The sequence below is a fragment of the Podarcis vaucheri genome (genome assembly GCF_965113315.1).
Source record: "Podarcis vaucheri genome assembly, chromosome: 6".
Lineage (NCBI taxonomy): Eukaryota > Metazoa > Chordata > Lepidosauria > Squamata > Lacertidae > Podarcis > Podarcis vaucheri.
In genome coordinates, this window is record NC_138764.1 from 99,267,378 (window position 1) to 99,280,365 (window position 12,988).

The window sequence follows — 12,988 nt, forward strand, 5'->3', positions numbered from 1 at the left end:
ACCTGAGGAATCCCAGCCTGCACAGGAGTCTCTGCCTCCAGAACCAGCTGAGCCGGGGCTGGGGCCTGAGCCTGAAGGGTCCTCACCTGTGCTGGATCCTCAGGTGCAGGCTCCAGCTGAGTCTGCTCTGGCTCCTGAGGTGATGGAGAACCCATTGCCTGCAGGTGCTCCACCCTCAGCCCCATCACAGGAAGCTGAGGTTGCCTCTGGGTCCAGTAACCCTCCAGCCTCTCCTGAGCTGCAGAGGCTCAGGGCAGAGAGGCGGAGGGAACTAAGTTCCCACAGGAGTGCTCGCCTCCAGGCCAGGAGAGGTGAGTCACCTGTGGACTGGGACCGCCCTATGCCTCGGGGCAGATAAAAGCCAGCCAGCCCCAGTCCCAAGTTGCGGGAGCAATGTTGTTGGTAGCCAGTTCTGGCCTGCACCCTGTCCTGCCGGATCTCCTAACCTCACCGGACTCCCTGCCTTGGACCCAGCTTCAGCTTTGACGGACGGCCTCAATACTCTTCCCTCGACCTCGGACTGGACTTGCACCTCGCCTCACGGAAACCCATGGGACCAGCACAGCTAGGGATGATGGAAGTTGTAGTCCAGCAACAGCTGGAAACCCTGTTGTAGATAGATGGAAGGAAGGCTCAGAGAGAGAGTTGTGCCAAAGATCAGCTAGGTGAGTTTGTGGCAGAGAAACCATTTGATGCAGGATGTCTCATTTCATGACTCTTACTGCTCAGCTGCCAAGTCATTTGTCCACCTGGTACCTACTTAATTTGCACATGGGACTCAGAGGTTTACTTCGATTTCCTAGGGGTGAAAAATGCAGACGAGGCAGAGTTGCGCCATGTGGCCTCCGAACCTTTGGAACTGACGGTGTACAATGTGCTGGATTTCCCTCTGCTCAGCTCTCTGGCCGGCCGGCTCACCCGGGTCTTGTGTTCCCGGATCAAGGAGATGAATAAGGAAGAGAACACAGGTGATGTGAACACCCCTTCCTTGTTGGGTTTCACGTCTTCTAAGGGAGACTCCACACTGTCAGTGTTTTGTGGGACAGATTCAAGCACATATCCGGAAATCTAAGGTAAAGGGGACCCCTGACCAGTAGGTCCAGTCGTGGCCGACTCTGGGGTTGTGGCGCTCATCTCACTTTATTGGCCGAGGGAGCCGGCTTACAGCTTCCGGGTCATGTGGCCAGCATGACTAAGCCGCTTCTAGCGAACTAGAGCAGCACACGGAAATGCCGTTTATCTTCCTGCAGGAGCGGTGCCTATTTATCTACTTGCACTTTGACGTGCTTTCGAACTGCTAGGTTGGCAGGAGCAGGGACCGAGCAATGGGAGCTCACCCCGTCACGGGGATTCGAACCGCCGACCTTCTGATCGGCAAGCCTTAGGCTCTGTGGAAATCTAGTTTTGTGCAAGTAAAACATATTCACAGGCCCTGTCACCCTAGCACAGCAACTCCGCTTTAAGAAGGAAGCAGATTTTTTAAAGGAAATTTAAATCAAACAGGGATATGCATTGAAAAGTGTGGGTGGACACAGGGCTAATAGAAAGACATGTAGACGCCTTGCTAGCAAACAAGGGTGAGTGCAGGATGGATGTTCATTCATCCTTCAAACAAATCAGAACAAATGCTCAATATTGATTGAGTGCTTAGATTTTTGACTTGCCCTTTCCCATAAGGTCCTAGGGTGGATTGCAACAGTAAAATATACCATTATAAAACAAATGAAGACCAGTATAATCTAATTTGGTGGGAACAAATTGGGATGAATGCTTAATTGTCTGGAGGAACCCTTAGACAATTCTTTCTTACAAAACCTTCTCTGCTTGAAGTTCCTCCATGAGACTCGACCACCCTTCTAGGCCATTGGCTCCATTGCGTGGCAAGTTTCCGCCTCCCCCTGGTGGAAATAAAGACACATGACACAATTATTTAGGTCAATGGGCTAAAAATGGCTACAACTTTATTGGTTACAGGTAATGAGCGGTATTGGCTTAGGCATTGGTCCTAACGACTATCCGGCTTCAGCCTGTCTGCCTGAAGTCTGGAAGGGTTAATCACCAGTAGGGGGAGTCCTGCTGATGCACATCAACTAGGAGCTCCCCCGGGGTCACCGCTCGGGGGCGTGCCTCACCTCCATAGGCTTTGGACAGGGCCACGCCCCCCGGGATCCTTTATCGGACTACCCTTCAATATGTGGGGCAGGTGATGGAGCTACCTCCCCTCTTCCATCTACAGAGCAATACCAATGCCTAACCGCCAATACCAAGGAAGTTGTGACGATTTGCTACGAGGTAGGCGAAAACCAAGTGGCTGGTGCCAATTTGCCTAGTGGAAAAATTTCCTACCAGGCCCCTCAACAGCAACCAACTGAGGTCCATAGCAATGTCGGAAAGAAAACCTAAAGGGCGGGAGGGTGCGAAACCGGAGCAGCTGAAGCTGCCACAAGAGGGAGATCCCCGGCCGTGTCAGCGCTAAATAGCACAGGCCACGCCCCCCAGCCAGCCAATTGGTTGCCCAGGGGATGACACAGCCGGGGATTCCCTCAATCGCGCAGAGGCTGAGAGCCAGCCCCTGCGCACGTGGAGGGGGCGTGAAGCCCGCAACCCCCCAGCTCAGAAGTGGCTTTGTCAAACTGGTTTCACCGTTTGGAAGTTCCTTCTAATTTTCAACCAGAACCTACCCTCTTGTAACTTCAAATCAAGTCCTGTGCTCTGGGACGGCAAAGAATCTTTGACCTTGTCTATGTGGCAACTCCTTCAGGTATGTGAAGAGTGTTGCCATGTCTTCTGTCCTCCAGATGAAACATGAATCTATCTTACAACTCCAATCTGCTTATGACACTGCACAACCATGATGGAAGCCTATAGCTTTCCAGATGTTGCTGGACTCCATCTCCCATCAGCCCCATCCAGCAAGGGTCAAGGATGATGTGATTTGTAGTCCAGCAACATCTGGAGGGCCAAAGATTCTCCTTCATCACAATATAAGGTCCCCTCTTCTTTTTTAATCTCAGAACAGTCTCTTGAGTGACATTAGGTTGAGAGGTATTTACTGGCCCACAGTTTTGGCCAACAACCTTCATGTCCATGTGAGGACTTCAGATCAGATCTCTCTACTCCAAATCCAGAGCTCTTTCTGCTACGTCCCATAATAAGAAATGGTTGCCAAATTTGCAGGTGATGACCCTCTCAAAGCCATTCTGGTGAATACTGGAGCCCACCTGAGCCCAACCAATCTTGCTATAAAGGAGGTAACATCCAGAAGTATACGCCTCATCTGGAACCCCCCTGTGATACCACCTAAAAAATATAGGGTGGTCTATTACCCCTCTAGGGGTGGGATTCCCAAAGAGGTAAGTGGTCCTGTCTTTGATATCTTAAACTTAGCTGGATCAACCAGGTGGGCACTAGCAATGGCACATTCCTAACAGTCCAAATTAGAGAAGAACCCATGGGACTGCACTGCTTGCCTCTGATTGAAGGCAAGTAGTATGAGTTGCTAGGAATGGGCAAATATGTCAGTTTTCTTTGCTTCCAGTTTCTCATCTTTCCAATCTTACGTCCAGTCCTCCACATTTCCACATCAGTTAGTGATTTCAGGGGGTGTGGGATCCTGCTGAAAATTTGTCTGCGTGAATTTCATTTTTGTGTGAATTTTTTCTGCTGTGCCCATTTTTATATGGAAATTTTTGCCAGGTGTGCACATTTCCCCAATGCAATTTCCACAAATAGAATGCAGTTTTGGTACGTCATTTTCACTAATATATGTATTCTTAACTTAGCATGTGCATTTTTGTACATGTTACTTGACTGGAGAATTGTACTACAAAATTCAGAGTGACACAATTTTCTGAGGAGTGCAGTGTTTTTGTCCTCCCATTGCTCTGTAAAGCGTGAACTTGGTAATCTGGCCTTTAAATGTGAATGGAATTGAGTTTCTGAGACCTTTGGGTATAGGGCGGTACAGAAATAAAAACAAACAATTATCATCATCATCATCATCATCATTATCCATCCTTATGAGCTGCTGAGGTTTGTATGCCAAACTAAACTCTGGCAATCTCAGTATTGGAGACCACCCTAGGATCCATTTGTGTATGCTATTTTCACTCATGTGCATATTTAGGCACATTCCCCTCTGACATATGCATTTTTGTAAACGCTGGTTGGAGAAGTGCGTCACAAAATTCAGAAGCGTGTGAATTTCAGAGGACAGTTGCATTTCGGTTTATGCATTGATTTGAAATGTACGAATTAGGTAGTTTCTCATTGAAATGCAAACAAAACCAGATTTTTTGAAAATAAATTTATTTATTTGGTTTTTCAGATTATTTTTTTACACATATCCAACATACATCATAGAAAAAAATTCCAAAGAATCTCCTGTACTCCCCTCCTCCCCTTTGTGGGTCCTATTGTTAATCATTTCCTCCTGCATCTTTTATAATTAGCCAAATCTTTTGCCTCTCCGTTGTGTCCAAAATTCACCATTTCATTTTGTACTTATTATGGTTTGAAGGAATTCTATAAAGATTGTCTATTGTGTATGTACATGGTCATCGTGTTGCCTAGATATTGCTGACGTTCTCTTTGCAGCACAGAGGTTTGTTTAATTTTTGCCATTTTGGCATAATCCATCGACTTGATCTGCCATTCTCCTCTGGTAGGGACTTCATCTTCTTTGAAACAAAATCAGATTCCTTCCTCATCCCTCAGTACAACTTCTGTGTGTATTTTTAGGTTGTTTTAGATGGGGCAGCCTCGGCCGTGCAGCTCCTCAACTTGACATCCCACACGGAATATCTGGTTTCAGTGTTTCCTATTTATGAGAACGCGGTTGGAGATGGACTCAGAGGCATCACCTCAACGTGTAAGCCAGGAATTGATTGACTGGTCTTCGGTTTAATTGTGTCCCAGGTGCTACTTTGATAGCCATGCCCTGTATACTAAAGTGACCAGATTTTTTTCAATGAATCCGGGGACACTTTTCAACCTCAGTGGATCTCATCAGGAGACTGATTTGTAAATCTGGGGACTGTCCCCAGGAAACGGGGACATCTGGTAACCTTACCTTATACCAGCCAGAAGGTCTTGCTCTGAGATCATGGCTCAGATGATCTTTCTCCTACCTTTGAAGCAGACATTCATGGCTAATAAAAGACCTCTATCGAATAAAGAGAATATTTAATTTAAAAATTGCTTAATATTCTTAGCCTTGAAATATTTTAAGCCTGTTATTTGCTCAACGGTTAATAGATATTTAATTTGCATAATTTGTAGACTGTGCAGATACGTGTGTTTATTTTCAGAGCAAAGTAGCATGTTGTTTTGCCTGGCAAATGTTCACATTTGGCAGCTGCTGTGGGTGAGGAAACGTACTTCCCTTTGATAATTTCTCTTTTAATGTTTTGGCCCCGTAGTGCCTCTCTCTGCCCCTGGGTCCCTCAGAGCTTCTGAAATCAGCCACAACAGCATACGACTGAGCTGGGAGCCAGCAGATGGAGCTAGCCAGTATCTGGTTCTTTGCTCCTCAGCACCCAATGGAGCAGAAGATGTTACCAAAGAGGTAAAGGATATTGGTTTCAACTGTAATCACAATGGTGGGTTTGGTTTTTTTTTCTTCAGGGGGAGGCATTTAAATGCTCAGAGATAAGATGCATCCTCTGTACCAGGGGTCTGCAACCTTTAAGACAAAAAGAGCCACTTGGACCCATTTCCGAAGAAAAACAACAACTGGGAGCCGCAAAACCATTGCGACATTTAAAACAAATATATCTCCAGAGCCACGATCTGACAGCGGGTGGGAAGGTGACGTCGGGACGGTGCGTGACTAACGCACGCACCGCCCCCATGCGACGTCACAGCCACTACAGCGCCCGCCACAGTGGGGAGTGTCGGGGCGCACAATGCGCCTCCTCCCCTTGCTAGTATCCGCCCCGGAGCCGCGGCAAAGGTGTAAAAGAGCCACATGCGGCTCCGGAGCCGCGGGTTGCAGACCCCTGCTCTATACAAAGCAAAGTGAGATTTCGATGTTGGGTTCACCCCTGAGTGGACAGGTGAGTTTTACTCAGGCTCCTGAATGCGAGTGCTGTTAGTGCCTGCCTAATACATTGGTACCTCAGGTTACATACGCTTCAGGTTACATACACTTCAGGTTACAGACTCCGCTAACCCAGAAATATTACCTCAGGTTAAGAACTTTGGTTCAGGAAGAGAACAGAAATCGTGCTCCGGCGGTGCGGCAGCAGCAGGAGGCCCCATTAGCTAAAGTGGTATTTTGGGTTAAGAACAGTTTCAGGTTCAGAACGGACCTCCAGAACGAATTAAGTACTTAATCCGAGGTACCATAATAATAATAATAATAATAATAATAATAATTATTATTATTATTATTATTATTATTATTATTATTATTATTATTTATACCCCGCCCATTGGGCTGGGTTCCCCCAGCCACCCTGGGCAGCTTCTAGCAAATATTTAAATACAATAATTCATCAAACATTAAAAACTTCCCTAAACAGGGCTGCCTGTTCAGATGTCTTCTAAAAGTCAGATAGTTGTTTATCTCTTTGACATCTGATGGGAGGGTATTCCATAGGGCGGGCACCACTACTGAGAAGGCCCTTGCCTGGTTCCCTGTAACTTCACTTCTTGCAGTGAGGGAACTGCCAGAAGGCCCTCAGAGATGGACCTCAGACTGAACGATGGGGGTGGAGATGCTCCTTCAGGTATCCTGGGCTGAGGCCATTTATGGCTTTAAAGGTCAGCACCAACACTTTGAATTGTGCCCAGAAACGTACTGGGAGCCAATGTAGGTCTTTCAGGACTGGTGTTATGTGGTCCCGGCGGCTACTCCCAGTCACCAGTCTAGCTGCCGCATTCTGGATTAGTTGTATTTTCTGGGTCACCTTCAAAGGTAGCTCCACGTAGAGCGCATTGCAGTAGTCCAAGCGGGAGATAACCAGAACATGCACCACTCTGGAGAGACAGTCTGCGGGCAGGTAGATGGAGCTGGTAGACAGCTGTCTTGAACACAGAATTGACCTGCGCCTCCATGGACAGCTGTGAGTCTAAAATGACTCCCAGGATGCACACCTGGTCCTTCAGAGGCACAGTTACCTCATTCAGGACCAGGATGTTCATTGGGAGCACATTCCAAAGGGGAGATGCCACCACACTGAAAGCCCTGGTCTTAGTGGGTATAAGACAAACCATGGGAGCATGCAGAACTCCTAGGAGTGTCTCTCTCAAGGATCAAAGTGACTGGGATTGGTGTGTGCAATGCAATAGGGAAAGCTAGAATCTGGCCGACAAGTTCATCGACTACATGGAATTGGCAGAAATGACTGGCAGAATCCGAGACCAGGGAGAAGAGTTGGTGAAAGAAGACTGGAAGAAATTTAAAGACTATTTACAGAAATATTGTAAAATTAATGAATGTTAGAAGGATGTTGGATAGAAACTAAGGGGTTTCCAGCTGTAATGCTTTAGGAGATACGAAAAAAAAAGGTTTATAAATGGGTAAAAGCTTAATGGTAAGGATTTGCTGAACTAACAAATTGAAGTGGAATACAAAGAAGGGAGGTATGAGGAGGTCTGGGGAAATAAGTGTAAGGAAGATATATTATGGAAAATTATTTGTTTTTTAACTGTTTTTATGTTGTATTTTTTGTTTTTTGTTTTTTTCATTGTTATATTTAAAAAAACTTTAATAAATATCTTTTTTTTAAAAGGGGAAAGCTAGAATCTGATCCCCAAATTCCAGTTAGAAAACAACAACAACAAAAACCAACAAAAAGAGCATAGAGTCATAGAACTGTATAGTTGTACGGGACCAGTTGGCTGGAGTGTGGTGCTCACAACGCCAAGGTTACATAGAATCACAGAATTGTAGAGTTGGAAAGGACCTTAAGGGTCATCTAATCCAATCCCCCTGCAAATGGAGGAATCTTTTGCCCAACGTGGGGCTTGAACCCACAACCCTGAGATTAAGAGTCTCATGCTCTACCTACTGAGCTATCCAAGGTTATGGGTTTGATCCCCATATGGGGATCTGCATATTCCTGCATTGCGGGGGGCTGGACTCGATGATCCTCAGGGTCCCTTCCGAATCTACAGTTCTATGTTTCTATCATAGAATTGCGGGGCTAGAACCCACGACCTTGAGATTCAGAATCTCATGCTGCAGCGACTGAGCTACGTCACCAGCTACATGACACTCTTAAGCACAGGGCTGCATGTTCGAGCCACATTGGGTGAAAGATTCCTGCATTGCAGTGGGTTGCACTAGATCAGGCATCCCCAAAGTAAGGTCCGCAGGCAGGATAAGGCCCAAAGGACTCGTTTATCCAGCCTGCGGCGACCCCTGCCGCCTGCTGCTGCTGCCCGCCCTTACCGGCGCGGCGCTGCACGGCTGCCCACTTCCGTGTCAGAGGAGCACTGGAAATAGCTTGTGCACATGCGCAAGCATTATTTCTGGTCACATCCGGGTAGGAGAAGGCCCGTGCACATGCACACAAGCTATTTCCAGTGCTCCTCCAACCCGGATGTGTGCCAGAAATAGCGTGTGTTAGGGCACGCACTCCTCCGCCCTCTGGCCCGCCGTGCGATCGGCGCTGGAGACACTGGCCCGAGGTGCGGTAAGTTTGCTGACCCCTTCACTAGATGACCCTCGTGGTCTTTTCCAACCCCGCAATTCTATGATTCTAACCCCCCAAAACGTTGGGAATCCACTGGCAGAAATCATGTGCGGTGCTTATGTAGTTCTGCCAGATGGGCGGAAGGTGGCAGCAGACTCACTGTAATGAACATTAGGGAGCATTAAAATGCAGAAAGGAAAGAAAGGCTTTCGTCCATACTCCAGTTTGCAGACAGATGTGCCCAGGTAATCAGGGACCCTCCTGCATCCCTTGTTTAAGCGCTCACCTTTATTAAAACTCCCAAACCCTCCTCTCCTCCTGTTTGTTCCGCACAGTGTGAAATGTTTTGCATCACAAAGGCAGGGAGCCTCTCTCTGGCCAGCTGTTCCCCTTTGCTGTGACTCTTTGTTCTTCTGTTGGGGCCTTGTTTGCTTGAGGCTGAGAACTTTCCCTGCTCCGATGAATGCTCCTGGGAGAGCTCTTCCGTATGTTTCACACTCGGTTCAGATGCTTTGAAAAGCTTTCCCCTGCCCATTGCAAGGGTCAGAAGCCTGCAAATATATTTCCGGTGCTTGCTAATGACCCTCAACCCTTACAAGTGTCAGCAGGAAGCACTGTGAAGTTCATTGCAAAGTACAACGAATGCAGTCAATGGCTGGAAGTATCCTGGCACCAAGGATCAGTTGAATTCAGGTGTGGGAATGGCATGATAAATGCTCTCCCATTTAGAAGCTAAGGAGGTCAGGTTAGATTTTTGTTTTGCTTTCACTTTTCTCCCCATCTGTGATCCCCAGCATCTGGAAATCAGGCAAACTGCCTTGACAATGGAGGTAAAAAATAGCCCTTGTGGCTAATAGCTAAAAAGGTAAAAGATCATTAGGTCCAGTCGTGGCTGACTCTGGGGTTGTGGCGCTCATCTCGGTTTACTGGCCGAGGGAGCCGACGTTTGTCCCCAGACAGTTTTTCTGGGTCATGTGGCCAGCATGACTAAGCCGCTTCTGGAGAACCAGAGCAGCGCACGGAAACGCTGTTTACCTTCCCACCGGAGCAGTACCTATTTATCTACTTGCACTTCGACGTGCTTTCAAACTGCTAGGTTGGCAGGAGCAGGGACCAAGCAACGGGAGCTCACCCCATCATGGGGATTCGAACCGCCGACCTTCTAATCGGCAAGATCGGTTTAACCCACAGCACCACCCGCGTCCCTTTGGCTAATAGCTACCAGTAGCCAATTCTGTAGTTTAACTGTGTACCAGGTGAAGAGGTATTTTATTTTGCCTGTCCTGAATATTTTAATATTCAGTTCCTTTGCCTTTTTAAATGTGCCTGACAGTGGTGCTCAGTGCTGCAAATAGCTGCTAACAGTAAGCAATGTTGTCCCATCCTCTGGTTGTCATGACAAAATGGCAATCAAAAATGGACATCGGAGATTGTCAGGAGAAAATAGTCTTGTGCAAGGGGCATTTCCCCCCAGACTGCTTTAATTTCCAAACTTGATCAGCAAACACTTGGAATATACATGGGCTAAGCTTTGCTGTCATGCCTTGGTTGATTTAAGTTTCCTTAGCTTTTATTTTCCCCTGAACTGCTGCTGGTCTTTTTCGGTGTGCCCTGAAATTAAAATATAGGAGGGGGGCTGCCAAGAATTGTTTAAGAATATTTCAGTTCATGTACTTACCCAAATGAATCCGTAGCTGAGGAAGCCCAGAGTCAATATTGTTTGATTTTACAGTGGTACCTCGGATTACATACGCTTCAGGTTACAGACTCCGCTAACCCAGAAAGAATACCTCAGGTTAAGAACTTTGCTTCAGGATAAGAACAGAAATTGGGCTCCGGCGGCATGGCAGCAGCAGGAGGCCCCGTTAGCTAAAGTGGTGCTTCAGGTTAAGAACAGTTTCAGGTTAAGAACGGACCTCTGGAACGAATTAAGTACTTAACCCGAGGTACCACTGTATTAGTATTATCATTGTGTTGTTTTAACTGTTACCTGTGATGCATAAATTGTGCTTTATCTTTTGTACAGAAAACCCAATACAATTTATTTTTAAAAAACAAATCAAGGAAGGAAGGAAGGAAGGAAGGAAGGAAGGAAGGAGGTAGACAACAGTGAGGTCAGTGTGGTCAGCAAACACCACCAGGAGTGCCAAATTGACTCCGCCAGAGAGTTTGCACCACATTGACCTGCCCAGTGCCTCACTTCCCTTCCTCCTGGTGGGCAAACAGCGACCCACCGCCTTACCTGGTCAGCTGCTTCAGTCTTCTTTGTTGGGGTTTAAAATCACCCACGTCTCTCTTTGCACTTGCTTTCTCTCTCTCTCTCTCTCTCTCTCTCTCTCTCTCTCTCTCTCCAGGTTAAAGTAGAACAGCCTGACGTTCTTCTCGAGGGCTTGTCCCCCAACACTGAATACTCGCTGGCCGTTTACGCAATGTACGGAGAAGATGCTAGCGATCCGGCGAGTGTACAGGAAACCACTTGTAAGTCCCAGCTGTGTGATTTAACGTCGGCGTGGCTTGGATAGGGTTCTCTGGAGGCTGGGGAGAAGTTCTGACTAAGATCCCATTCACACAATACGTTTAAAGCACCGTGATGCCACTTCAAACAGCTGTGGTTCCCCCCAAATAATTCTGGGAAGTGGCTTCACAATAAATCCTTATTCACAAGGGGACTCTGGAAATTGTAGCACTGTGAGGGAAATAGGGGGTCTTCTGACCACAGCTCCCATAATTCTCTGGGTGAAGCCATGTCTGTTCAAAGTGGCATAATAAACTAAATCTAGCAGTCCAACATAGCAGCCACTGATCATCGTTTGGTGGTCCATATCTGGATCTGTAGGGAGAAGGAGCAAACTTTGTGGCACTTTAAAGAAAACACCCTTAAGGAAAAGAGGAAAACTGTTAATATTGAAAGTGGATTAACAGACATGGAGGGGTTATGGGAAATGGGAATATTTTTTCCCAGGATTCTGAGAATGTCTAAGTCCTAGGTGATGTCCCTAGCCTCTCTAAAGGTAAAGGGACCCCTGACCATTAGGTCCAGTCATGGACGACACTGGGGTTGCGGTGCTCATCTCGCTTTATTGGCCGAGGGAGCCGGGGTACAGCTTCTGGGTCATGTGGCCAGCATGACTAAGATGCTTCTGGCGAACCAGAGCAGCGCACAGAAACGCCATTTACCTTCCCGCCGGAGGAAAGGTACTTGCACTTTGACGTGCTTTCAAACTGCTAGGTTGGCAGGGGCTGGGACCGATCAACGGGAGCTCACCCTGTCACGGGGATTCGAACCGCCGACCTTCTGATCGGCAAGCTCTGTGGTTTAACTCACAGCGCCACCCGCGTCCCTCTAGCCTCTCTAGTGAACAGGAATTTCCTGGTCTTTGGGGGAGAGATGCCATGAAATTAAACTGGGCTTCTGTCTCTAGTGCAGACATCCCATAAGACCCCATGGTTATGTCTTGCAGTGGCCCTGAGCCCTCCACAGTTCTTGCATTTCTCCAACATCAGCCATGCCTCGGTCAGGGTCAATTGGGAGGCGGCTTCACATGCTGTGAAAAAGCACCGCGTAACGTACATCTCCAGCAGGGGGAGCAACACTGGAGAGGTGAGTAAGACTGTAAGAGCCACTATGCAGTATCCGAACAAGTTCTGTTGTTCTGCACCAACAACAGCTTGCTAGACATGTCGAAGGAGACAAAGAGACAATTATTCAGTGTTGCAGGCAATGCCTAAGACTTTCCTTACAGAGCAGAAGTTATTCTATCATCTTCCAGACAGCGAGGGCAATTAATGGTCTCTGCTGCTGGCGTCAAACAGCGAAACCCTACTAGAAGACACTCTGCAACCCTAACACTTTCTACATTTCAGGTGGACGTTCCTGGCAACTCATCCTTTGCTGTGCTGAAGCCTCTCTCATCGTTGACGCAGTATTTTGTCAGCGTGATTTCCGTTTATGATGAAGGGGACTCCTTCCCTGTAACGGCCAACGTCACCACATGTAAGCAAGGGTTGTTCAGTTTGGGGAAATGCAGCCGTTGGAAGTCTAGGTGGTCCTCAAAGCTGCAGTTGGATACTGAAGTTCTATATAATGTTGAACCGCGTATTATGTTTCCAAGCACAATTCAAAGTGTTGGTGCTGACCTTGAAAGCTCTAAACAGCCTCAGTCCCATATACCTGAAGGAGCATCTCCACCTCCATCGTTCTGCTCGAACACTGAGGTCCAGCACCGAGGGCCTTCTGGCAGTTCCCTCACTGCGAGAAGCCAAGTTACAGGGAACCAGGCAGAGGGCCTTCTCGGTAGTGGCACCTGCCCTGTGGAACGCCCTCCCACCAGATGTCAAAGAGAAAA

The 12,988-nt window shown here is 47.5% G+C and overlaps 1 protein-coding gene across 1 annotated transcript in view; it reads left to right on the plus strand.

Moving 5' to 3' along the window:
* The window catches only part of COL20A1 (collagen type XX alpha 1 chain), a 131,346-nt gene that overhangs the window by 31,401 nt on the left and 86,957 nt on the right, over positions 1-12,988 (plus strand). The window contains exons 10-16 of the mRNA XM_082225818.1: positions 804-968; positions 3,178-3,353; positions 4,741-4,870; positions 5,421-5,566; positions 10,997-11,120; positions 12,104-12,243; positions 12,507-12,636. Coding sequence (XP_082081944.1) covers positions 804-968; positions 3,178-3,353; positions 4,741-4,870; positions 5,421-5,566; positions 10,997-11,120; positions 12,104-12,243; positions 12,507-12,636 — 1,011 coding nt within the window. The remainder of the gene's footprint in view (positions 1-803; positions 969-3,177; positions 3,354-4,740; positions 4,871-5,420; positions 5,567-10,996; positions 11,121-12,103; positions 12,244-12,506; positions 12,637-12,988) is intronic.